We start from the raw sequence: 27,530 nt of genomic DNA, 5'->3' as shown, positions 1-27,530 counted from the left end.
GGACTCCTCTTAGAGGGCCCCTATGAGAAGATTCCTAAAGGTCTAACATTAAAGGCCGATTCACATGACCCGTTTTCTTTCCAACAGTCTCAGCGTCGGTTAAGCGGCAACTAGCTTTCTTACGTATATTCAAATGCAATTGTTCACACGACCCGTCAGGCTCATGGTGACCCTCGGTCATCAGCCGTCTGAGTCGGCTCGGCTTCCTTTCCAAGAAACCTTGTCCAGTTTGACGGTCATTAGCCACCCGTCCCAACCAACGGGTTGATGATGTTTCGTGTGAACGAGGATCTGTATCGTACCCGTTCATTTCGTGGCCTACAACCCCGACTTTTTCTCATAGTATAGTCATAAAAATTAGAGTTACAGTAGTTTGTTGTTGACACCATGTATGAGAGGTTCATTGAACTTGTTCAAGGGTATGAGGAGATATTGGACATGGCAAACAAAATGTATAGAAATAATTTACATAAAGAAAAGATATGGAAAATGACTGGAGAGGCGTTGAATAAAACAAGTCCATTTATCATAACTAATATTCTTGGCATGGTGCAGAAAGTATAATGAAGTTGCATAACTTATTTTATCAACACAGTTATCAACCAACATCTTATAGTGTCAAAATCATCATAATTTGCTCGGTCCTCACGTGACAGAGTCTAAGTATAAAATGCAAACCGCGCGCGGGTAAACGGATATGGAACGCCTCGTGTGAATGTACAACATTTCGACGGCGGTTAGCCACTGGCGAGCCTGTCGGAAAGAAAATGGGTCGTGTGAATCGGCCTTGAGTATGTTAATGAAGCCACATTCCTTTGGGTATTAACATTGCCCAGGGATACCTGATGCTCAATCAAAACTTGCTAAAACTTTGCTATTCAAAAATTAGACCTGCAAAACAAACAAACAGCCATATCCAATCTATATCCTATCCTGGGAAGGTTGAAGAATATCCCTCTGAGTGTCTATTATCATCCCCAAATAAACTGCTTCCACACAAGGGTACAGAGTGGAAGTGATAGAGGCAACAAAGGAGAACTTAAGTCTCTATAAGGAGAAGACTATAACTATCAGGATATCAAAACAATATTTTTGGGAACAATCCCTAAGTACAATATACTTTCCAATGAAATAGAATCATATCAGCACCTTCGTTCCTTATATGGAGATTTGACTGCTGATCCACCTCCTCTACTGAAATGAAATGGCTGTCGTGATTCCTTAACTAAAACAACCTATGGTGAGCATATAGTAAATAAAGATACAAAAACCTAGCCTGGATAGATGAGGAACTTCGCTATTGTTGAAAGGTACTGGACATTTGCTGACATAAGGCTTTGGGTAGTAGAGAGATTTGTAAGTTTAAGAAGACTAATAAGCTGTCTTAAGAAGCTTTAGAAGAGCTACCCATATTAAATATAGCTGCCATTGAGGCCAGTTTCTCACTCAACCCCTTTAGCAAGGCCTCTGCAAAAAAAATAAAAGACAGTACAAGGAATCAGCTAAGTGAATTTTATAAGGTCAGACGAGTACTGTATTAGAAAGACCTTGATAGGTGGTATCTTAAATATGATGTTCACAAGGAAGAACAGAAAAAGCCGAATGTAAAGATGGACGTCCTGCCAAAAAAGAGAATGATTTGAAGGTATTTGACAGCATCTTGAGACTTGGCATTGTCTAATAAGAGACCACCGGCATTGCTGAGGGGCTAATCATTACAGGAGGGCACGGCCTTCTGAAGGGAACCACTCAAATGAGTCCACCTCTGTAGTATACAACAAGTCATGAATGGACAGCTAACAGGTAATAGCAAACATCTTTTTGAGAAGCAGAGGACAACCAACAAAGAATAATTTGAGGACTTGCCCGCAAGCCACTATAAGAGCTACAAATCTTGGTGCTACTAGTATAGAAGCCGTGGCAGTAATAAGAACAGGCGATGGAAGTACAGCATCTTGGGCTTCAGACAGAAGCTAAAGGTATTGCTTCCATGATAGAAGGCAAAGGTGGGGCAAAATATTTACTGTCATCATGCATTTCCTCAGAGCAAGGAGTCAATGGCTGACCAAATGTGTAGATTTTTTTCTATGGTTTGGATTGGAATGAATTTATATACTTTGGGTCATATGGTATGGAGCCAAAGCCTGGGAGGCCATTCAGAAATGAGGTGCAACTGGAAGGGAAAACCCCTAAAGTTGCATTACGAAGTAAATATTGAAAGGTTGGAAAGCAGGATGCTAGAAGATAGATAAATTTGGAAACTCAAAAATGGGCAACACTAGGGGCCAGACATGGTGCACTGATGGTACTGGTCCCTATGGGATGTGGTGTGGAACCTTACAATGCAGAAAACACCAGATATTGCAGCTGAGCTAAGATGGCAGAATCCATAGGCTTCTCTGATGACTCTGCTGGTGACTAGGCATAAGAGTAAAGGCTGATTGATAGAAGCAGAGCAAGTCTCTGCAAAATACAAAGATAAAAGAACCATCTACAAGAGGGTAAACAGACAAAGATATTGATGGGATATCCTATCGGAGACAAGATAATTGTGGAACAATCAGCATATCTGCTAGTTAAGGAATGTTTTCTTGCCAAAAGAAGTTGTGGCAACAGTGCAAGAAGGTAATCTTACTTCCCTTTCCCTCTTCTTCTCACCAGGGCAATAACCCAGTGATTTAACTGAAGGAAAGGCATTGACTGAGAAGAGGTACAGTATTGGATAATAAAATCTGCTTAACTGACAATTCTACAGGAGAACAGTAATGCCCCAGAAATGAAAGCTTCAATAGAACTATCTACAGAAGACTTCACCATACAAGTTTTACTGTCTCTTCTGAGCAAAGTGAAATCACTGTTCCACAGGCTAGTCATTGCATGTCTCAGACATAAGTTGAGAACACTGCAATCTACACCAAGATAAATCTAGTAGATAAGGGGCCCTGTTCAATAAAGATATGAATCTAGATTTCAAGTTATTTCAAAGAAATCCTGATAGCCTCAGGATGAACAATCTAGATTTCAAGTCATTTCAAAGAAATCCTGATAGCATCCTGAGGTCTAATAGGAGGAATGGCAGCAGTCATAAAATAAAGTGGGAAAGTACAATTCTATGGTTTCATTCACCTAAATCACTAAATTGCTCTAATAAAAGCAAAGCTTACAAGTGTAAGAAATACTTTTATTACAAATGATAATGAAAAAAGCATAATTCCCAAGAATTCATCAAATAAAGCATAACTCACAGTGTTAAATGATGATGGGTAATTAATAATTCCTGAAAATATAACTCAATTCAGGCTGTAGAAAAAAGACGATCTGTACAAGACTCTCAGCCTAACTGGGAAATGGAAAAGTGAACGAACTAAAAATGAAGTATAATACTATAGCATGTTTATCAAAATTAGATAAATGAAATTTAGAAGGAATCCTTTAACATGAATGCTCAAAATTACTCAACAAAACAAAGAAGATATATGCAATCCCTCTATGACATCTTTACAAATACTAATCAAACTTACAGTAAAGCTAAACATATATATTCAAATAAAGAAACTAATGCTAATTTTAAATGTGCATACACAATGAAATGGAACATGAAATAAGGAATGTAATATGCCACAGCCACAAAACTTGATAGAGGCATTCCTGGAAAGAGAAACAAAAGACTATGGGACATTCAAACAAGAGGGGTAGTGAAACTAGCATAATACATATGACTGGACATGCACAGTAGAGCTCACTCAACCTGAAACAATTCTAGACAATGGAACTCAAATTTCTCTATCCATAAAAATACAATGATATATGATTAATATGGTTATTATGGAACCTCTTATATTCCTTGTGCAATAGGGCTCACAATATAATTAAGGCACTGTGATATGGTCATTACTAAGTGAAGCTCATCTTTATAGCATTATCTCCAATAAGTACTTCACTACTAGAGAGAGCCCTATGCCAATTACTTTGTCATATAGCCTTATGAACCTCATTACAAAGCTCAATGAAGAAGAGAAGAGAGTACTATCTCAGGATGAAAACCTTACGAACATTGTCTGGGAAAGCACAATGATGGACTGATGATAGGGGAAGCAATATTTACAGTGTTTGTGGAGAAATGTGCAGAATATAGTTTTCCTAGAATTATGGAGGAGATATCTACGTGAAAAAGCTGATGAAGCCTCAAGTATTATTAAGTTTAAGCCAGAAGACCTAAAAGTGCCAAATGTATATGCACTATAGGAAGGACATAAGGTATAAAAAGACAGAATAACATATTTTGACAAGGGCAGTGAGCCACAATCCTGGATTATCATAGGTCTGACCAAAGGATTAGTTTTAAAATGAGATGTAAAAACAGAGAAAGATAAAGATGAAGAAATACACATTACTATTATTATTATTACTATTATTACTAGCTCAGCTACAACCCTAGTTGAAAAGCAAGATGCAATAAGCGCAAGGGCTCCAACTGGGTCAAATAGCCCAGTGAGGACAGGAAATCGAAAAATAAATAAACAATATGAGAAATAATAAACAATTAAAATCAAATATTTTAAAAATGGGAAGGGATGGAATGCAATGTTGCTTGATTCTGAAGAGATTCTGCAAAGAACCCCAAGCACCATCTACTGTGCCATATAAAGTAAGCAGTACCGCAAGTGGGCAGGAGAAGGAATGAAACAATGAAAACTCCAACTTGAGACCAGATATAAATTCATATTTGCAGCACTAGAATTTTCCCTACTTTAACAGCTATCGGTCTTCCAACATTTGCATTTCAACTATTTGATCTCAAACCGAAGTTCACAAATATAATGAATCCAAATATGAATCCAGTATGTCAATGATTTTGACATTTGGAATACTGTACACTTCTTGAGAAACTGTTTTCAGCTTAAGCAATGAAAAAAAAATAAAATCTACATCAAGTAATGAGTTATCAAACTTTCTATGTTCATCCAAAATGTCACTTATAATTAACTGAATCTGGATCCTATCTCTTATAATTAACTGAATCTGGATCCTATCTAAAGAAAAAACAAAAAACTAACCACACAATGTTGTAACTTACTCACACTATTATGGATTCTAACCACAGAAGAGAAAATGCGATACATCAATGAAACACAGTGAGACAAATTACATTCATGAAGGACTAAGTATGAAAAGAATACAAAAAAATAATTTTGAGAAGGATACAATGTATAAGCAAAACAAATAATTTAGCCACCAACAATTAAGGCAAGCTATCCCTTTAGAACTCAAAGGAAAAAAATTGTAGTAGTATGGTTACACAAGCAGTTGAAGGGTGATCCTCACATGTCTAAAATGGCAAATGTGGTTCTCTTCAACAATATTTCTTTGGAAATACTTTAGGAATATCACCTAGTAAAGGAAAGCAGTCCCATTCCTAATTCTTGAAAACTCACATTCATTGCTCAGCAATAAGCCAGTTTTCTTTTACTTGAGTGGTTAGCCGCAGCAGTAACCCCTCTCTTCCTCTCCTAAAGGAATCCCAAATACATACATGTCCAATGTCTGACTGGTATGCCATTCTTAAGTAGTTTAATCAGCAGTGCTATGTGAGTCTGTTAAATCATATAGCACTGCTGATTAAACTACTTAATAATGGCATACCAGTCAGGCATTGAACATAAAACCTTGTAATTACTAATCTGTGTTCAGTATACTTGTGTCTGTAAACATAAGGTTGTACAGTTGTTAAAGTACAATATGTCAATACTTATGCTTTTCATAGCTAAAGTGTAATTACTAATCAGTGTTCAGTATACGTGTATGTGTACACATAAGGTTGTAGAGTTGTTTAAGTACAATGTCAAAGCTTATGCTGTTTATCGCAACAATGTAGTATATACTCAAATGAATTAAAGCTTACCGCTGATAAATTAGGTTTTGCGTTTGCAAGGAAGGCTCTCTTCTTTCGCAATCCCGGATCACCATCTTGAATGACGTCCATTGCCTTACGTCCAATCACCTCTAACGTATCCAAGCCTCCCATCAGAACCTATTAAAATAATACATTTAATTATGAATGTATAAGGAAACCCAGGTATATAGTACAGTCCAATACGAAACCTACTTTCACTGTTATCACAATATGGTCTAATAAGTTTGAAAATTAGCATGAACAGTTGGGATAATTCCACAGGCAAATTGCTTACCTTGTTGCTGGCAGTTTCAAAAACACCTGAAACTCCCGAGACAATAGATCCAAGTGAAGAGAACCCACCTAGGCCAAAATCTTTTTTGGTCTCCCCATCACTGGCTTCTTTTTCTTTTTTATCTGTAACATAAAAATTGGAAAAGTATTATTACCATAGAATAATTTCTAAAATCATATTCACATTAGCTTATCTACAAGAAAAAAAGCAAAGTCCAAAAAGCTTTTTCTATATACGATAATAATTTTGGTTATCTATAAAAGATAAAAATTCTGAAAACACTTAATTCAATATATTTTTATATAATAGATTGACTGACAATTCAATCAGCTAAAAAAGGATTGAACTTATGCCTGACAACCCTTTATAAAGCTTCCATCCCATGAACCGGAAACCATACTCTAAAACGGAATTGTAAGACCTTGACTATTGCTTCTCTGAGCTAGCATGATTTAAAAACATCATTTTTAAATTATAAAGATTTACAGTACTGTATCTCAATACTTAATAGATATTCATATTATATTCATTCTAAGAAGGAAAAGCTCAACTACATTATAAAATAAAATAAAAAGAATTCTTTACAATGGAATATATGAGAAACTTTGTTCCTACTGAAAATTTGAGCCAGTGACAAAAACAAGCAAGTACAGTGCAGTAAACAGCGCCGTCTCCTGCCTACCACTACACTATTTTGATTCTTCACTCTTCCCTAGAAAAAGAAAAAAAAAAAAAGTCTTACCCAATGTCAGTGGGGAAGAGGGTGGGAACTTACATGAATCCCAGATAAGTGTTGAGATAATCAATTTTTGTTTAGATATGTTTATGCCAATGAACTACTTAGATTCTTGAATATCTAACATTCATGGAAAGAGAGGCAGTTGTTCTCAGTCAATTCAAAATTAGGTCAAACATAAACCAAACTAAATAAAATAAGATTGTTAAAAAAATCTTATCTTTTATTTTAATCTGGTACTAACTAATTCAAGGTAAAAACAGAAATATTCCAACAATTTATCCGAAGGGGGAACGTGATGCCCAGGAGAAAATTACTTGCCAATACTTAACATCTCTAAAATCAAACTATTACTTGACCTAAAACAGTAAAATCTGATGTTAAGGACCTCAACCAAGCTCACCTTCTTATAGTACCTATCAAGTAAACTTTGAAGTTTCAACGTAAAATTATCGTAACTACTATAAAATGTATTGCTGCCAGACTGAATAAAAGGTCTAACATTAATCTAAGTTTATTAGATCTCTCCAAGTACTATGTCAATGCTATAATTAAGCAATGAGAATGATACAAAGTAGAAGAACAAAGGGATTACTGTATTGCAAAGGTGGTGGTTAAACTTGTTCGTATGAAGATTATACGGGATTGGATCACTTCGCGAAATGCTGCATGATGCGATATGTCCCTGGTAAGTGCCACACCCTTACTAGCACATGATCCTACACAAACAGGTACTGTACAACACAAAGTTGACTATATGCCAGACATAGTCATTATGCCAGTTGTTGATATAAGCAAGCTGGGGAATCAGAAACATGAGAAGCTTTAAATATTCTGTCTTCTTATGGATGTAAATAACCCTCCTTCTGAAACTGAAGTTCTAGTACTGTATTAAATTATTTTTTAGAAACTTTGCTATGAATCCAAAGATATATAAGGTATTCAAAAGAAACTGTTGGCATGCAGAGTTCGGTACCATACAGTGGTGGCTCATGTACTGTATATGCATTGTGGAACTGCAGCAGCACCTATTTTCAATTGATATTATCGATAACATTAAATATGATTTTTTTACTTTAATTCTTTCTTTATACTTGTACAATATATACTCCTTATGCTTAATGTCAGTAGCCATCCCTCATTTTATGAAAAAAAAAAAAAAAAAAAAAACTTTGTAAGGACCTGTGGTGTGGTGTTTGGCTGTTGACAAGGATACGCCAGAGGAAGAAGAACTGGAAGAGGGAAAGCAAGTACCCTTGTTCACCCTGCCAACCTTCTTCGAAGGAAGCCACAGGAACATTCTTAACCGTGAAGGAAAGGATCATTACCATCGATTGACTAAAGAGCTTGTGTTCAGTTAAAGAAGAACGGTCACTTGAGCTAGTGTAAACAGCTAATTGTCACACTGGTCTTACTTCTGATCGACCACGATGGTACTGATAAAAAAATACTTGTAAGAATATAAAGAAGTTATGATAAAACCCAATCTAAGCCCCACAAACTCAAGGAGAAATATGACTTGATACCATTATTGGCCTACTGTCAGGCTAAAAAAAAAACTGACTCTGAAGGTACCAGTTGGTAGCAAGCTCACAATGAAGAAGCATGCTAAGGGCAAGGAACAAACTTACTTTGTCACGACAGGGAACACGAACGGTAAATGCAATATCTATGCTACCCCTGGCCTCTGTAGTCAGATCTGCTTGATCGACCTCCAAGATACTGTACCAGATAATGGAAGAGTATCGTCATTCCCTCCCGAAGGAGAAGATTAATGTCTAAATTCTAAGGAACTAAGAAAAAGGCATTCCTACACAAGCATTTCACAAGGATCACACTCGGGAGTACATCAGACATGTCCACCAAATGCAAATAACACTACAGTATTGGTTAAAACAGAAAGGGCGAATACTTGGGCTGCCATAGAAAATTTCTTCCAAAAGAAAGGAAAATCCAGGTAAACCAAATAACATTGTTATATCATTGTCTCCTTAATTGGAAGCACAGTTAACCAAATAACATTGTTAGATCATTGTCTCCTTAATTGGAAGCACAATCTCTTTAGGAGGGAAGCTGCAAACATTCCCACCGTTCAGGAAGGAACCTGCATACAGTCCCACCCATCAAAGGTACAATGCATAGAAGAGAAGGTTTGTATTCTCTTGGGAACAAACTTCACTTTAATGCATGCTTACCTCAATGTGCTTCAGCTATTAAAAAAAGGTTCAGCAGTTGGGAAAAGCAGCAATGAGTACATCTGTACCTTGTGACCAAAGACAAAAGTGATGTAATACAGTAAGGCAGGTGGGTACATGCCAGATACCTTGTTATAAGTTTGAAAGGCCGTTCCTGCTCGTTGAAGACATTCTTATCTAAAGGACAATGGTTTGTGCTTGTGTAGGAACAAAAACTAGTTTTAAAAGTCTATCATTATACACTAATAGCAACAACATTTCTTGCTTTATATGTAATCAAGCTCACAAGTAATAGTGAGTTTGGGTAGGGGGCATGTGGGGGATTATGAGCTAGATACATAATTACGTCGAATTTAAGATCTTTAAATTTAAAATGCATCTTGCTCATATGCAGGGACTTACTATATGGCCATCCACTTAAGACTTATGACCAATTTGAACCGATGGTCAAGTTCAATTTTACCACAAATATACAAATACCATGACTGGCGTGCAACCTCTTCTGGGCATCCCCACTGTTACCTACCCTGGCTTTCTTTTGTTTCATTTACTGGTTCTTGCTCATCTTCGTCCTTGGTATGCTCTTGTGTCTTCTTGTGCAATTTATATTCTTTCTCTCGCTCTGATATTTCTCTTGCTAATGTCTCAGGATCTGGAACTCCCAAACTACCTTCAACAGTATCCATAATAGTACCAACCCCTCGACCAACTTCTTGGGTTAACGTGGAAGCAGCAGTGATTAGTGTTGTCCCCCAGTTCCCCCAAGAGGCACCCCAATCACTGCCATTTTCATTTCTTTCATCCTGAAAATATACAAAGTTACAATAAATTTTCTGCATCATAGACATAAACCTCTAACTTCACTTAGGTCTCAACATTAAAAGAAGGCAAAGCAAACACTGAATGAATATTAAAAATAGTTAGATGATATGAAAGACTGTCCAATGCGATGCTCGTGCTTCAAATAACTAAATCTCATACATCTTGATTCTGGCTGCTCATCAGAGATCCATATTTACAAAAGATTGGGTCAAGTACACAACAGAACTATAAAAGATCATTATTATAATATCTATATATTGTTGTGAATGAGTAATGCAGAAGGGAGGCAACTGACTTAAAATTTTAACTGTAATATTTCTCAAACTACAGCCATTCCTATGAGCTTAAAAATTTTAATAAAACGTTTGGCTTATCAGCAAAATATTGAATCCTTTACACAGCTCCTCATCTCCATCTTACATGACTGTCTCACTACCTAGATATGAAGGATCATTTGTTCTAATGCCTTTAATAGAAAGCATTTTAACTAGAAAATTCAATAAATATGATATTTTAATTATGAAATAAATTTTTGAATATACTTACCCGGTGAATATATATAGCTGCAACTCTGTTGCTCGACAGACAAAAAACAGTAAAAACTCGCCAGCGATCGCTATACAGGTTGCGGGTGTGCCCACCAGCGCCAACTGTCGGCCAGCTACCATACTCGATGTAAACAAAGACTCAATTTCTTCTCATCCCACTGCGTCTCTATTGGGGAGGAAGGGAGGGTCATTTAATTTATATATTCACCAGGTAAGTATATTCAAAAATTTATTTTATAATTAAAATATCATTTTTAAATATTTAACTTAGCCGGTGAATATATATAGCTGATTCACACCCAGGGTGGTGGGTAGAGACCAGTTAAATATGTTTACATCGTATAAGCTAAGAGTTTTTATTTCATTTTGGAAGTTATCAATATAACAAAAACAAAATAAATAGGTACCTGGTAAGGAAGTCGACTTAGACGATTACTCTGCCTTGTAAGTACGTCTTCCTTACGGAGCCTCGCGATCCTCTTAGGATGCTGACAGACCCCTAGGAGCTGAAGTATCAAGGGCTGCAACCCATACAACAGGACCTCATCAAACCCCTAATCTGGGCGCTCTCAAGAAATGACTTTGACCACCCGCCAAATCAACCAGGATGCGAAAGGCTTCTTAGCCTTCCGGACAACCCATAAAAAACAACATTAAAAACATTTCAAGAGACAGATTAAAAGGATATGGAATTAGGGAATTGTAGTGGTTGAGCCCTCACCCACTACTGCACTCGCTGCTACGAATGGTCCCAGTGTGTAGCAGTTCTCGTAAAGAGACTGGACATCTTTCAAGTAAAATGACGCGAACACTGACTTGCTTCTCCAATAGGTTGCGTCCATTATACTTTGCAGAGATCTATTTTGCTTAAAGGCCACGGAAGTTGCTACAGCTCTAACTTCGTGCGTCTTAACCTTAAGCAAAGCTCGGTCTTCCTCACTCAGATGTGAATGAGCTTCTCGTATTAACAATCTGATAAAGTATGACAAAGCATTCTTTGACATAGGCAAGGATGGTTTCTTAACTGAACACCATAAAGCTTCAGATTGGCCTTGTAAAGGTTTAGTACGATCTAAATAGAACTTAAGAGCTCTAACAGGGCATAAGACTCTTTCTAGTTCATTGCCTACGATCTCCGATAAGCTGGGAATATCGAAAGATTTAGGCCAAGGCCGAGAAGGTAGCTCATTTTTGGCTAGAAAACCAAGTTGCAGCGAACAAGTAGCTTTTTCCGACGAAAATCCGATGCTCTTGCTGAAGGCATGAATCTCACTGACTCTTTTAGCCGAGGCTAAGCATACCAGGAAAAGAGTCTTAAGAGTGAGATCTTTCAGGGAGGCTGACTGTAAAGGCTCAAACCTGTCTGACATGAGGAATCTTAGTACCACGTCTAAATTCCACCCAGGAGTAGCCAAACGACGTTCCTTAGTGGTCTCAAAAGACTTAAGGAGGTCTTGCAGATCTTTATTGTTGGAAAGATCTAAGCCTCTATGCCGGAAGACCGATGCCAACATGCTTCTGTAGCCCTTGATAGTGGGAGCTGAAAGGGATCTTCCTTTTCTCAGGTATAAGAGAAAATCAGCTATTTGGGCTACAGAGGTACTGGTCGAGGATACAGAAACTGACTTGCACCAGTCTCGGAAGACTTCCCACTTCGATTGGTAGACTCTAATGGTAGACGCTTTCCTTGCTCTAGCAATCGCACTGGCTGCCTCCTTCGAAAAGCCTCTAGCTCTCGAGAGTCTTTCGATAGTCTGAAGGCAGTCAGACGAAGAGCGTGGAGGCTTTGGTGTACCTTCTTTACGTGTGGCTGACGTAGAAGGTCTACTCTTAGAGGAAGACTTCTGGGAACATCTACTAACCATCGAAGTACCTCGGTGAACCATTCTCTCGCGGGCCAGAGGGGAGCAACTAACGTCAACCTTGTCCCTTTGTGAGAGGCGAACTTCTGCAGTACCTTGTTGACAATCTTGAACGGTGGGAATGCGTAGAGATCCAGATGTGACCAATCTAGGAGGAAGGCATCTATATGTATTGCTGCTGGGTCCGGGACTGGGGAGCAATAGATTGGAAGCCTCTTGGTCAGCGAGGTTGCAAAGAGATCTATGGTTGGTTGACCCCAAGTGGCCCAAAGTCTCTTGCACACATCCTTGTGGAGGGTCCATTCGGTTGGAATTACCTGCCCTTTCCGACTGAGACAATCTGCTATGACGTTCAAGTCGCCCTGGATGAACCTCGTTACTAGGGAGATGTCTCGACCTTTTGACCAGATGAGCAGGTCCCTTGCGATCTCGTACAACGTCAGTGAGTGGGTACCTCCTTGTTTGGAGATGTACGCCAAGGCCGTGGTGTTGTCCGAGTTTACTTCCACCACTTTGCCTCGAAGGAGATACTCGAAGCTTTTCAAGGCCAGATGTACTGCCAACAGCTCCTTGCAGTTGATATGCATGCTCCTTTGACTCGAGTTCCACAGACCTGAGCATTCCCGACCGTCCAGCGTCGCGCCCCAGCCCAAGTCCGATGCGTCCGAGAAGAGAACGTGGTTGGGTATCTGAACAGCCAGGGGAAGACCCTCTCTTAGGTTGATATTGTCCTTCCACCAAGTCAGACAAGACTTTATCTTTCCGGAAATCGGGATCGAGACCGCCTCTAGCGTCTTGTCCTTTTTCCAGTGAAAAGCCAGATGGAATTGAAGAGGACGGAGGTGAGTCTTCCTAGTGACACAAATTGCTCCAGGGATGACAGCGTCCCTACCAGACTCATCCACAGCCTGACTGAGCAGCGTTCTTTCTTCAGCATCTTCTGGATGGATAGCAGGGCTTGATCTATTCTGGGGGCCGACGGAAAAGCCCGAAAAGCTTGACTGTGAATCTCCATCCCTAAATACAGAATAGTTTGGGATGGGACCAGCTGCGACTTTTCCAAATTGACTAGGAGTCCCAATTCCTTGGTCAGATCTAGAGTCCACTTGAGATCCTTCAGACAGCGACGACTGGAAGAGGCTCTGAGAAGCCAGTCGTCCAAATAAAGGGAGGCTCGGATGTCCGATAAGTGGAGGAATTTGGCCACATTCCTCATCAGCCTCGTAAATACGAGAGGAGCTGTGCTTAGGCCAAAGCACAGGGCCCGAAACTGGTAAACCACATCTTCGAAGACGAATCTCAGAAAAGGTTGGGAGTCTGAGTGAATGGGGATGTGGAAGTAGGCGTCCCTTAGGTCTAGCGAGACCATCCAGTCTTCCTTTCTGACCACTGCTAAGACTGACTTTGTGGTCTCCATGGAGAACTTCGTCTTTGTGACAAAGACATTCAGAGCACTGACGTCTAGCACCGGTCTCCAACCTCCTGTGTTCTTTGATACTAGGAAGAGACGGTTGTAAAACCCCGGTGATCGAAGGTCCGAGACTTTGACCACCGCTCCCTTCTCTAGCAAAAGAGACACTTCCAGTTTCAGGGCTTGTCTCTTTTCTTCCTCTCTGTACCTGGGAGAGAGATCGATGGGGGACGTCGCTAGAGGGGGTTTGCGTACAAAAGGGATTTTGTACCCCTCTCTGAGTAACTTCACAGATTGTTGATCTGCGCCTCTCTTCTCCCAGGCTTGCCAGAAGTTCTTGAGTCTGGCTCCTACTGCTGTCTGAAGTTGCGGGCAGTCAGACTCTGCCCTTAGAGGACTTGGATCCTTTCCTTTTCCCTCGCTTCCCTTCGGCACGAGCACCTCCTCTGCTGGAGGCTCTGCCACGAAAGGGCGGAATAAAGCGAGACGCTGGAGTGTCTATCCTCGGTCTAGCAGACAATGTAGGCAAAGGGGGAGCTTTGCGAGCCGAGGACGCAACTAGATCGTGGGTGTCCTTCTGAACTAAAGATAAGGCAATCTCCTTTACCAAGACTTCAGGAAACAGGCACTTGGAAAGGGGAGCAAAGAGTAGCTCAGATCTTTGGCATGGCGTCACTCCAGCAGACAGGAAAGAACAGAGAGACTCTCGCTTCTTCAGGACTCCGGACGTGAATGAGGCGGCTAGCTCGTTGGACCCATCACGGACGGCCTTGTCCATGCAGGACATAATGAGCAAGGAAACATCCTTATCTGCAGAAGAGATTTTCCTGCTCAGGGCTCCTAAGCACCAGTCTAGGAAGTTAAAGACTTCGAAAGCCCTAAATATCCCTTTAAGAAGGTGGTCCAGGTCCGATGGTGACCAACAAATCTTCGAGCGTCTCATGGCAAGGCGGCGGGGAGAGTCTACAAGACTTGAGAAGTCGCCCTGGGCAGAGGCAGGAACTCCCAAGCCGAGAACTTCTCCCGTGGCATACCAGACGCTCGATCTAGACGAGAGTTTAGATGGGGGAAAGGCAAATGCTGTCTTTCCTAAACTCTTCTTAGTCTCTAGCCAATCTCCCAACAGCCGCAAAGCTCTCTTGGATGAGCGAGAGAGAACGAGTTTAGTAAAGGCAGGTGCGGTAGCAGGCACGCCTAATACAAACTCTGACGGCGGCGAACGAGGAGCCACAGAAACAAAGTGGTCAGGGAACAACTCCTTAAATACAGCCATGACTTTTCTAAAGTCCAATGATGGTTGAGTTGCCTTAGGCTCGTCAAGTTCTGAAGGTTGATCCTCTTGTGGTTCAGCAACGTCCTCATCTGATAGTTCCTCATCCGAAAACTGATGAGGAAACGGCAAAGGAGTGGGCAACGTTTGGCTCGCTGAGTCCGGTCGCACTGGTGCATGCGTGACGGAGCCGGACGCAGCGTCATGGAACTGCTGCACAGTCTGTGAACTGTCAACAACCATGGGTGCGCGAGGACGCACAGCGTCCACCCGAGACTGTTTAGACCGTCTGGGTTGTGCAGTCAACACCATACCGGGTTGCGGAGGTTGACGCACCGCGTCAAAACAAGTCATCTCTGATGGTTGCTGACCGTCCTGAACGTCAACAACCACCTCCGTGCGTCGCCTAACGTCAACGTGCGGCTGGCCACCCACACTGGGTCGCATCGGTGGAGGTACAACCCCAACTGGTAGACGCGAGAAAGTAACCTCAGCGTCAACAGGACGCACAACAGATCGCTTGGATGGTTGTTGGCCAGAAGGTTCAGCAGCAACCTTCTCCGCATTAAAGTCCTCCATCAAGGATGCAAGCTTGGACTGCATGTCCTGCACCAACACCCATTTAGGGTCTACGGCGGCAGGTGCGGCAACAGACGGGGTGAGCGACTGAGGCGGCACCGCTTTGCCTCTCTTAGGCGGCGAGCAGTCAACAGATGACGGCAACGAGTCCGAACTGACCCAGTGGCTACAACCGGGACGTTGAACTTGTCCTGAAGGGACCGACTTACGCTTCAAAGGTCGTGAGACCTTGGTCCAAGGTTTCTTACGAGAAACACCTTCGGACGACGAGGTAAAAACGGGCTCTCTCGTCTTACGTTGGTAGGGGCGATCTTGGGGAGATACGCCTGATACCATAGAGGGAACGTCTGTTCGCTGATCAAGGCCTCTCGAACCCATGAGTCGTACGACATTGCTTCTCCCCTGGGCTTGGGAGCTTGCAAGAGGTCCCGGACTAGGAGGACGACAGGCACGAACAGACGAACCCTCAAGCGCAACACTGTTCACAACACTTTGAGAAACACTAGGCACTTTATCACTTCCCGCGGCACTTTGGCACTTTAGTTCCTTAACATCCGCCATGAGTTGATTGCGGTCACTTGCAAGGGACTCAACTCTCTCCCCCAAGGCATGGATAGCACGCATCATGTCAGCCATCGATGGTTCCTGAGTGCTAGGAGGGGGGTTAGGAACAACCACTACAGGGGAAGGATTAGGTTGAGGGGCATGAGGAGAGGAAAAATCTACCGACCTAGAAGAACTTCTCCTTACCCTATCTCTCTCTAGTCTGCGTGTATACTTCTCAAATTCGATAAAATCGAATTCCGAAAGGCCCACGCATTCCTCACACCGATCTTCCAATTGACAGGTTTTACCCCGACAATTGGAACAAACAGTGTGAGGGTCGAGAGAAGCCTTTGGAAGACGCCTATGACAGTCCCTAGCATTGCATTTTCTAAACTTGGGAACTTGTGAAAGGTCAGCCATTTTGAATTGGTCAAGGGAAAATTCCAAAAAACGATCTAAGTCATCAACAATGAATCCGATACAAAAAAGAGTTCAAGGATTTATTTGAAGAAAAACCCTGTACTGCGAAAGCTCATAACCAAATTAAAGTACTTCACCAAATATGATGGGAAAAAACTCCAGGTTTCAACAGCGAGTAAAGTACGTCTTGTCGACACGTCGACAGAGAAGAAATTGAGTCTTTGTTTACATCGAGTATGGTATCTGGCCGACAGTTGGCGCTGGTGGGCACACCCGCAACCTGTATAGCGATCGCTGGCGAGTTTTTACTGTTTTTTGTCTGTCGAGCAACAGAGTTGCAGCTATATATATTCACCGGCTAAGTTAAATATTTAAAAATGGTATTTCTGTGTCTAACTCAGTAAAGATTTACGGACTCACAACGTCATAAGAAAGTAAGCTCTTTAACAAAGTAGTTGCTATAACTATTACATGCATATAACTCTAGAAAAAACAGCGATCACAGCATCAATTACCACATGTTCCATTATTCTGCTCCCACTTCTGCAGGGAAAGATGAATTCACCAATGGGGTCATGAGCCATAAACATCTCCCAAAAGAGAGGTGACATTACTCTGAATCAAACAGGACTTTTTACCATCAGCCTTCCTATACTACTCTCTTCTTCTTGAAAGAAGAAGTACCAGAATTAGTAGAGGAAAAAGAGTACTTTTGCTTCTTCTTCCGACCACTTCTCCTTACAGGCTTTGAGTGGAGGTCTGAGTAACATTAATGACGACACTCTTCCACAAGGAGTAACCATAAAGGTTGCTCTCACAAGAACCCCAACAACGGAGGGTCACTGTCACAGGGAATATGGTAGGCACTATCACTGCCATTGGTAAAAAAGAAACTGGCCTTGGAGAAGGTGTCACAGGTACTGGGGTTATCAACACATATTATGGGAGCCACAGGCCCAGGGGTAAGTCACAGGAGCAATACACACAGGGTAAACCTTTTAACACCTTATGGATACTGGTCTTGCTAGCATTAGGGTCACTGGTATTGGGGCAAGCAGTGGGGGCACATTCTTAGCTTTCACAGCTACCAGTTTCCTGGACCTTAGGCTCAATGACCTCAGCGGGGGCAACTCTGGAGTCACAACTGGGGTTACTGGGTGCAAAGTAGCCTTAGCTACCAGCTCCCTTGGAGTAAATGTAGTGCTTACCTGCAAGACCTAAGGAAAGCGAAGTAACATGAAAGCTTCCAAAGCATGTTGGAGTACAGTACAGTGATCACTGAGGGAACTGCAGACCCCACCAAACCCTGTAAAACTCGCCGTTGCAAGGAGTAAAATAGAAGAAACCAACGCTTCAAGATGAAGAATTCAATTTTCTATTATGCTGAAGAGTATCCACAATCCCAAACTTCCCATGCAGTAATTTACTTTCTTACTTTCTATTATGTTTGGAATCTCCATAAATAAAAATTCTCAGAGATACTAACTTGACCTATTCTACCATATGTATTTTAGAACAATTTGGCGGATAAAAGCCTCCTAACTTCTGAGAAAGAAATACCTTTCTAATCTTATTCAAAATTGTATAATCAAATTACTAGTATGTATACCTTAAAATACTCATGTTGACAGGAGAAGAAAGGCTATTTAGTACTAAATAGGATTATTGTATAAATTTCTTGGTACCCACAATACCAGTGGCAAGTATTGTTCCTGTAATGCCATCTGGGGAAATGGAAAGGCACCTCAAGGGAAGGAAGCAGTAACTTCAATGATTTTAGCATGTTGACTAAAGGGTAAAATCAGAATTTGAGAGAACAGGAATGAAAATAAATAATAGCACAAGAACAAATGAGGATTTTTAGCTGGTAGCTTAACGAAACAAACAATAACACATAGCTATGTAAGGAGCACTGATCTACCACTTACAAAAAGAATGCTCAGTTGGAGAATAATGTGTGCACCTCTTTAAAGAATAGCTGTTCTCATGTAGATGACCACAATCAAGAGCAGCTATGTACTGTAAGAGTTGAAAATTACCAATTCAGAGATATCTTGTATTTTTCCTAACGATACAAACCTTTAGCTATCTATTAGGGGTATTACTTTCAGTGAAGTTGAAATGACGAGCCATTAAAATTTAGCAAGGGTTAACTACCCATCCCACACGCCTGTGATTGAGCTCACTTTGCTTGGAGGTAGGACTTCAAAAGGGGATAGGGTCGGCGAGTAAGCTTATATAAATAGCTAAAGGTTTGTATCGTTAGGAAAAATAAAATTATCTCCGAATTTGTCATTTGTTCTGTAACTGGAATACAAACCTAAGCTATTTATTAGGGATGACTCACCCATTAGGAGGGTGGACGCCCCTGCCAATCTGGCTTTTTGGCTTTACCCGGGGGCTCCTTAACTTGAATAGGTTGGTACCAAATAAAAGGAGTCCCTACACCTTGCTACACAAGGTCTGCGGCCTACGCAAGCTGTGCGTTGACATAAGCAGTGTGATTGTCAAGGTAAAAGTTATTCCGAGTCCTTGTAGGAAAAACTGTTATAACCAAGATTTTTCCAATACCACCTCGTCAGGGTATTGGGACGTAAGAGTATTGACACAATACTAGGAACACAAGGGAGCATGTTTTACCTGAAGTGGTTTGAGGTCAGCTGTTGCAGAGAACCCAGGCTACTGCTTTCCCAAAGAGAGTGGAGGATGAAGAAAAGAATAAGAGCCAGTCCTGCCATTTCATTCACGCAGACTAAAACCGGGTAGCAGTGCCCTCAACCTTCTGCTACTTGTCCAATAAGGAGCTTGAGGTATTAGACCAGCTGTTGTGCTGCCACCACAGGGCTGATAGAGAACGTATTGAGCCTTCTCTGCGTAACGTCTTGCAGGTAGTGGGCTGTGAAAGTAGTCTGGTGTTTCCACATCCCAGCCTGTAAAACCTGTGTCACAGAAAAGTTTCTTTTGAAGGCCAGGGATGTAGCTATGCCCATGACATCGTGGGCTTTGGGCGACAAGGAGGAGGAGGATCTGGATTCAGGACATGGTCTATGGCCCTGCAATTCCAAGTAGAGATGGTATTCTTCGTGATCCTCCTCTTGTTCCTCCCTGTGCTGATGAATAGTGAAGGAACACGGGGACGGGCTACTGCTGTTCTTTTGAGGTAAAGCCTCAAACTCCTCACTGGGCAGAGTAAGAAATAATCTGGGTCATCTGTTACAGAGTGGAGAATCAAAATCCGGAAGGAGTCAAATAGGGGATCCTCCACTCCAGGATTCTGAGTCTTGGCAACAAACTCAGGGACAAGGCTGAACGTTACCTCTCCCAATCCACTTGAATAGGCAATGTCGTCCGAGAGTCCATGAAGTTCGCAGACTCGTTTGGCAGAATCTATGGCGAGCAGGAACACGGTCTTCCAAGTTAGGTGGCAATCTGTTGCCTGGCGTAATGGTTCGTAGGGAGGCCTCTTTAGAAGAAGGAAGAACTCAAACCCCGTTCCATGGGGGGAAGGTCTCACTTCCAACTCACGACAGGTAAGTTCATTAACTCCGTATGAGTGAGGAAAGTTCTAGCGATGAGGAAATGTTCAATCCATTCAGTTTGAGGGCGGGATTTAAGGCTGAGCAATAGCATTTTACCGCCGAGACTGAAAGGCCTCTTTCTTCACGCGAATATACAAAAAACTCCGCTATTGCTGGTATAGTGGCATCGAGTGGAGAGAAACCTCTTCCACGACACCAACCAAAGAAGACATTCCACTTTGCCTGGTAGGCTGCCGTTGATTTCCACAGGTATCCAGACATTATGTTCGCAACTTGTTGCGATGTGAAAAACAAAATATTTATAGATAGGAAAAATACATATTATTTAAAAATTTGTTTCATTGGATTTTTTTATTATATACTTTTGTCTTTGTTAACTTTTTATACTTTGGTCCCTTAACATTGTCTCATTATATTCTTTTTTTTTTTTTTTGCAGCACGCCCTACTCATTGTAGGGCTTGGAGATGCTAGCTAAGATTGCAGTCACACACTAGAGGTACTGTCACGAATAAGCATGAGGATATGAAAGACAAAGTAACCGACATACGTCATTAAGAAGATACATTCAGGTTAAACGATAGTAAGTGGGTGATGCAACTGACAATTTGCAAAGGTTGTACTACCTCAGAAGAGGGAAACCAAAGTGCAAAACTTAGAGTGAGTTAGCTTCTGTAGAATGTCTGTGTTGTTCAGTATATAAAGAAAACAAGATAAACGTACCATTGCCCTTGACCTCCATGTGAAGCATTATGCAGGCATTTGAATTTTCATTTTGAAAGAAACTCCCAAGTGTGACGATATTAGACAGGAATGAAAATTATTGCGAATTGGCCTGGCTGTGATGAAATGATGCTCGCGATGAATCTGTTTATTCTTCCAGTGAGTTTGAAGGAGGAGGAGGACAATTCTAAGCTGCAAACACATATGTTCTAGGGTTGTTGAACTTTAGTAAGTCCATTTCAATACTAGCTTGCATTTGCATATAGTTAATCATCTTTAAATTATCCCTGATAGTGAGTACAGAGCATTATATTGTTATGGGAGTGTCCAATGTGTGGGCAGTTGGTTTTTGGGTTATTCAAATCTTTTTTCAATCTTCTTATTGTGAGGCTCGAGTGTAAAGGGATACTAGTTTTTTTCTTACAATAGAAATTTCCTTATTGAATTACAGTATTTGTTAACCTTTTGTTCATGTTTGTAATGAACTTCCTTTGTTGTTAATTTTCTTTCAATATAGTTTCACCCACACTGTGACCTGTTCCCCCACCCAGACTTAATTTAAAGTTATTTTTTTTTTTTTGCCTAAAGTTCTTAAGATTTACCTAAACTTGAAAAAAATCATACCTGAAAAGTATTCTGCTTTATTTATAAAGAAGTCATCGCAGAATACGGTGGAGAGAGATGGTATACTCGAGAAAAAATAATAGGGAAGTAAGGTTCTAGCTGGGTCCCCTTGCCCAGTATAAAATCAAGGGGTGGTGCCCAGTTCCTAGTTCATCCGTGATTGTTTACCTTTTGCCCAGATTACTGGGTATTCCACCATTTCCTTTTGTATAGTGAAACGGAGTGTGGTTGGTATTCGAACACTGGGCAGTCTGCGTTCTACATCTGGCCATAGTCCGCAAACCACTACAGCGAAAATCCTCTCTGAGTGAGAAGATGCAGGATAGTCTCCAGGTGTGAAGTCATAGCGAAGCTATGGCTTTGTGGAAGATATTGAAGTGCGGTTGTCTGAGTAGATCGTGTCGTGGAAGGAGTTCTCTTGGAGGCTCCGTCAGGAGTTGCAGAATGTCCGGGAACCATTCCGCATGATGCCATAGCGGAGTTAAGAGGGTCTTTGAGAGGTTGACCGATGTTCTGGCCTTGTTGAGTACCCACTTCATCAGACAGAACGGGGGAAAGGCACACATGTCAATGTTGTCCCACCGTTATTTGCTTCCTGTTCCACGTCCTATGGCTCAAATAACGAAGAACCCTCGAGAGAGGAGTTCCTGAGCCTAGCGATCTCGGTGTTAGGGACTTGCTGATGGAACCTCTCAAATACTGGATCTCGACGTTTAAGGATGGTATTTGCTCACAAATTTGAGACTTGGTGGGCTAAAAAGTCAATGGTACGAGTACCCGAGAGGAGGATGGTCTCCATAGCTTTCCCGGTACTTTCCTTAGAAAAAACCTCGGTCCGTACCATAATTCCTAAGGACCCCAACATAAGATCAAGCCACGAAGTAACCCGCATGGCATACTTCGCAACGTTCTCCTGATTGAGGCTCTCCGTCGCCAAGAACGCGACCAGACGGTTGGAGAGTCTCTAGAGACACTCCCTTGGTCAGCTCTTCCAGAGGGTCGTGGAGTGGAAGAGCTGGTCGAGGCTCATCCAAGACCTCGTAATAGCTCCTCTGCAGGACGCGAGGAGGTGAGAGGAGCTTGGCAGAGGAGCCCGAACGATGAGAGGGGAAGTCCGAGAGTTGTTGGGCAATCTTAGCCCGAGCACTCTTCAGCCCCCTGAGACCAGGGCAAGGCTGCACTGGACTTTGAAGGCTTTTGAGTGCCAAAGACACAGTCTACGACTGTCTTTTTACCCTCCCGGAGGTATCTCTGGGTCGGCTAACCCATTGAGAACCCTCATTAGAGTCAGAACTTGCAAGAATGCATGCTCTGACTCTTTCTGTTCCCCCTCTGAGGTGGGACTGGCAGCGAAGTCTCCTTCATCCACCCCTGAGAGCTCATCTCGGGGTGAGTTGTGGACATCCCTAGAGTGATTGACGGATCCTGTGGGTCTGGAAGTCCTCTTTGAGGACTTTGGAAGAGTCTTAGTGTCCTTCGATTCCTTGCGGGGAAAAGGTACATCTCCAACATGGAAGGCCTGTTGGGTCTATCCTTCATGGTTTCTACCGGTGGTGGAGCGCTCTCCACACAACGGGAGTATTCCTCCGAAGGTGGAAGGGAGGAGACTGGCACCTGATCCTTGAGAGGATCCCTTGACTGGGAAGGTAGTAGCCGGGAGTGCTTCTGGGAGGCGTACCAGGAAGATTTGGCCTTGATGAAGAAGGCTTCACAGGGGTCAGCCTGAATCTAGAGGTTGTGGGGGTATCTGAGAATCCTTTCTTCCTCTTCAGCGGCGAAGCAGCAGAGGTCCTTTGCCAGGACTCTCTAGTGCCGAAGGGTGTTGAAGGCCGGCAGAGGCCTTTAAAGAGCGAGCTGAGAAGGCAGGCCCGAAAGCTTTCACAACCGCCCTGACAATGGCACCGAACCACGGCTGCTTAGTGACGTTGGCGCTGTCTGAAAGATTCCCCTGAAGGGAAAGGTACCGGAGGTTCCCTTTGAGGAGTCTCTTCTGGAGCCGACTGATACCGTGGGTCCGCCCTTGAAGCTCGAATCTTCGGGATCTTGAACTCCCCAGGAGAGCCCTTTCACTCTTTCCCCGGGCGGTCACGCTATCACTGCGTTTGCGAGGAGGGGAATGGGGCAACGGACACCTGTGGGACATGACTCTACCCTTCCTCGGTGAGAGAACCGATGGTCTGGAGGGCGAACACCTACCTTTCCGTTACTGAGCATTTACCTTATCCTCTGCTTGGCGTGACTTTCTTGAAGTCGGAGGAGGATGCAGTATGTCTGGTTCTGCCTGTTTCTGCCTTTGGGACACATTCCCATGCGTCGGTGAGCACCTATGCTTTGGCAAACTCTGTGCTTGTGAGCTCGGAGAAGAGGGCGAATGTGTGTGCACTGGCGAGCTGGAGCACATTGCCGAGCTGGTGAATATTGGCGAGAATAAGCAGGCTGACGCGTCGGCGATTGATGAGTTGGGCAGAAAGTACACGTCTAGGAGAAAGAGGGCCCGCAGCAGCACGATGTCTGGGCAAACGATATGCAGGATCTATGCTAGCTGGTAAGTGATGTGTTGGTCGGAGATGGTCAGAGGGCGTACGACGGGAAGGGTCCTACTGACGAGGTGGAGAAGAGCGTGCAGGCGAATGACGAGCCGGAAAAAGACGCACAGGCAAAAGGCATGCTGGAAAATGGCGAGTGGGAGAAGGACGCGTTGGCGGTGAGCCCATGAGGTTGGCGTGTGGTCAATCGGCACGTGGGCAAATGGTGAGATGGATGAGACAGGAACGGAGATGGACAGTCAGGCAAACGGTGAGTCGTAGGATGAGTCGAAGATCAGCGCATATGATGTCGAGCTGGCGATGGTATGTGTCCTTTAGAAGGACGAACATCCACCAAAGGGGATCGCGGACCAGCGGCAGCGTTGTTGTTAGAAGGTCCAGGGGCAGGTGAAGTACGAGAGCCAGAAGACAATGGATGAGGAAGCTCCCCTGCTGAGAAACGCTGCGAAGATGAGGCTGAAGAGCTAAAGAGGCGTCTCTTCACCGAAGGTGAAGGCACACTTCTAAGGCAAAGAGGAGGGCGAGCACCACAGGAACAACGTCCACGGTGACGCCCTCTAAGAGCCGGTGGATCAGCAAGCTGACCTTCAGCAGCAGTCCTCGAAGAAGAGTCTCTATGAGTGAACTCCCCCGAGGGAGAGAAACGCTCGCAGGAGAGACATGCCTAGGACTTTGCTACCCCCTCGAAGGACGTCCGCAGGGGGGGAAGCGCAGTCTTCGTCAATGACGGACGAGTCCAAAGGGGCTGGAACGTTGGCACAATGGGCAGTGGATAACGCCTCTGACACAATGACGTCGACGAAGAACAGAGGATCCACCTCTGACGTCGGCGCGAGCAGCACGCTAGCACCACAGCAAAGATGCTGCAGTAGGTTCTCCTTGGAGGGTGGACCCAGTAACCCCAAGGATGACCAAACCTGTAACAAAAGAGAAAGAGTCATGTATCCCCACCTCGAGGACCGAGGTTGTCTAGGTGTTAATTGGCCTGCTCTACTACTCGACAGTCCCTCGGAGGAGACCGAACGAGCAAGAGCTTCTGAGGAAGGTCAGTAAGAGGTAGAAGCCATCTTGGGTTTCTTCTGCTTTGTAGAAACCTTCAAAGGAGAAGAGTCCCGCTTAGACTTCTTTTTTTGCCATCGACCAACCCTTTGTTAATGGGAGGCAGACCACTCCCGACACTCAGAACGCTTATTACCCACATCACACCGTTGACCTCTGCAGGGAGGGCAAAGAGTGTGAGGATCGATGTCCTCAGCGGACAGGAAAGTACCGCAGGAGCAGCCCTCAGCTCCAGGGCAGGTACGCCTGGCCGGCAGAAGTCAATGCACTCACACATTGAAAAAAGAAAAAGCAAAAATAGCATTAACGGCAGTCCAATATTTGGTGAGGATGAAGAGCGCCAACGACCGTTCACCATACGAGCCAAAAGCAAAGTGAGCTCAATCACAAGTGTATGAGTGGGAGGGGTAGAGGGATGGGTAGATAACCTTCACTAAATTTTAATGGCTCGTCCTTAGGTTTGTATTCCAGTTACGGAACAAATGAGTTTTGCCTATTCAAAGAACTTAATTCAATAGGCTACCAAAAATCTTACAATTTAAAAAATGTACATTATAGTAGTTACATGACCAAAAATTCAAATGAAAGAAATTATATTGGTACACAGTATTATATATCCACTAAAGTCAACAAAAACCTACTTACTGATTTCCTATTTTCACTAGTCTTTTGAGCCTGCTGCCATCTATCTTCTTGTTCCCATAAACTATCTTCAAGCTTCTTTTCATTCTTATTAGAGGTCTGAGCCTCTTCTGAACCCAAATGGGTACAAGGCTTTTCATCACTGGATGGGTCCACTTGCTTAATAGATTCACAGCCCAAACCTTCCATTGGCTTCTTTTCTACCCTTGAACCTAACTTGCGGGCACCCAATCGCTCACCCAATTTTTCTCTGGGCTTTTTCAAGCCAATTTTACTCTCTCGGATAGGTTTTGGCTTTTGAGTTGCCTGCTGTAAGGTCTCTGATTTTTTTTCCTCATAAATTTTCTCTAAAGGAACTGCTTCCTGAGTATCACATCCAACCAATTCTCTAGATTCATTCACAGAAACTGAAGATTTCTCCTCATCTGCTTTTTCTTCAACATGAATAGATTCCTTTAACATTTGAGGGGGCTCACTTTCAGGTTCTTTAGTTAAGGCCACTTTCTCATTTCGAATTTCCTTAAACTCCTTTGTAATTTCTGGCATTTGAGTCACCTCTTTACATGTATCTAAGGCACTTAATTCCTCGGTATTTCTCTGTACATTATCTAGCTGAGTTTTTACTGAATTTTCAACATTCTCTACATGCATGTCTATAAGTTTACTATCACTAGTTAAAGCCCCTGGAAATGTTTTAAAGGTACACTCTAAAGGTCCTTCATCATCAGACCTATCGGATTCTTCATCATCAGACCTTTTGGATTCTTCATCATCAGACATTTTGGATTCTTCATCATCAGACCTTTTGGATTCTTCATCATCAGACCTTTTGGATTCTTCATCTTCACTATGGTTATCTACAGAATCCAAAGAACTTTTGGCAAGGCTTAGTTGCTCATTCACTTGAAGACTCAAGTTTTTCAGTACCCCAATTAAAGATGTATCCTCTACTGTACCACATTCTTTCTCTATAGCTTCTGACTTAGATTTCTCGATTACAGACTTTGCGACAGGTTGAATTTCCTCTTCTTCCTCATCATTCTCTTCTTCAGAATCAGACGAATCTGCTATTTCAGGCTTCACTGGCTCGGGTAAAATAGGTTTCTGTGGGTTGGGACTCTCAAAGTCCTCTAAATCTGATCCCTCATCAGCTGATTGGAAATCATCATCACTTTCAGATGACATCTTTCTGAAATAAAATTCATGGGTCATGAGTGAAGCATTGCCAACCTAATTTGTAATTAGAGTACAAGATCCTGCAAATAAAATAAGTTGGATGGAAATTTACATTACATATCTTACACTAATATAACAAAAATTTCTGATTTATCATATTTATGTGAGTTTTTCAACAACCGACTTCTTTGAAAAGTACTTTATATATTCTTACTTTACTCAAAATGGTATTCTGGTTGAAAATTTACATTAGAGGGCAGTACATTTTGTCCTTGAATGAATATCTTAACCAATATGCCAAATTTGTAGATAATTTGTATTTTTCCTAACTATACAAACCTGGAAGTGTCTAAGGAGTATGGCTGGTGTATCTCGAGTAGATAGGGTTAGGAACGAAGTGGTCAGGGAGAGAACGGGTGTAAGAAATGAGTTAGCGGCTAGAGTGGATATGAATGTGTTGAGGTGGTTTGGCCATGTTGAGAGAATGGAAAATGGTTGTCTGCTAAAGAAGGTGATGAATGCAAGAGTTGATGGGAGAAGTACAAGAGGAAGGCCAAGGTTTGGGTGGATGGATGGTGTGAAGAAAGCTCTGGGTGATAGGAGGATAGATGTGAGAGAGGCAAGAGAGAGTGCTAGAAATAGGAAT

At 42.5% G+C, this 27,530-nt stretch overlaps 1 protein-coding gene across 2 annotated transcripts in view; it reads right to left on the bottom strand.

Annotated features, from left to right (window-relative positions):
* The window catches only part of LOC137632991 (protein FAM114A2), a 71,935-nt gene extending 45,037 nt beyond the window's left edge, over window positions 1-26,898 (bottom strand). The window contains exons 1-5 of one of the 2 annotated variants that reach the window (XM_068365147.1): window positions 26,511-26,898; window positions 25,712-26,462; window positions 9,646-9,922; window positions 6,189-6,310; window positions 5,903-6,031 (exon numbers count right to left, since the gene is read on the bottom strand). In XM_068365147.1, the coding sequence (XP_068221248.1) occupies window positions 5,903-6,031; window positions 6,189-6,310; window positions 9,646-9,922; window positions 25,712-26,462; window positions 26,511-26,893 (1,662 nt within the window). In that variant the 5' untranslated portion in view covers window positions 26,894-26,898. Of the gene's footprint in view, window positions 1-5,902; window positions 6,032-6,188; window positions 6,311-9,645; window positions 9,923-25,711 lie in introns of both variants that reach the window. The other variant, XM_068365146.1, reaches the window with a different exon arrangement.
* Window positions 26,899-27,530: the final 632 nt, after the last annotated feature.

The sequence above is a fragment of the Palaemon carinicauda genome, chromosome 42 (genome assembly GCF_036898095.1).
Source record: "Palaemon carinicauda isolate YSFRI2023 chromosome 42, ASM3689809v2, whole genome shotgun sequence".
NCBI classification, from domain to species: Eukaryota; Metazoa; Arthropoda; class Malacostraca; order Decapoda; family Palaemonidae; genus Palaemon; species Palaemon carinicauda.
This window is presented reverse-complemented; position numbering and strand designations above follow the sequence as displayed.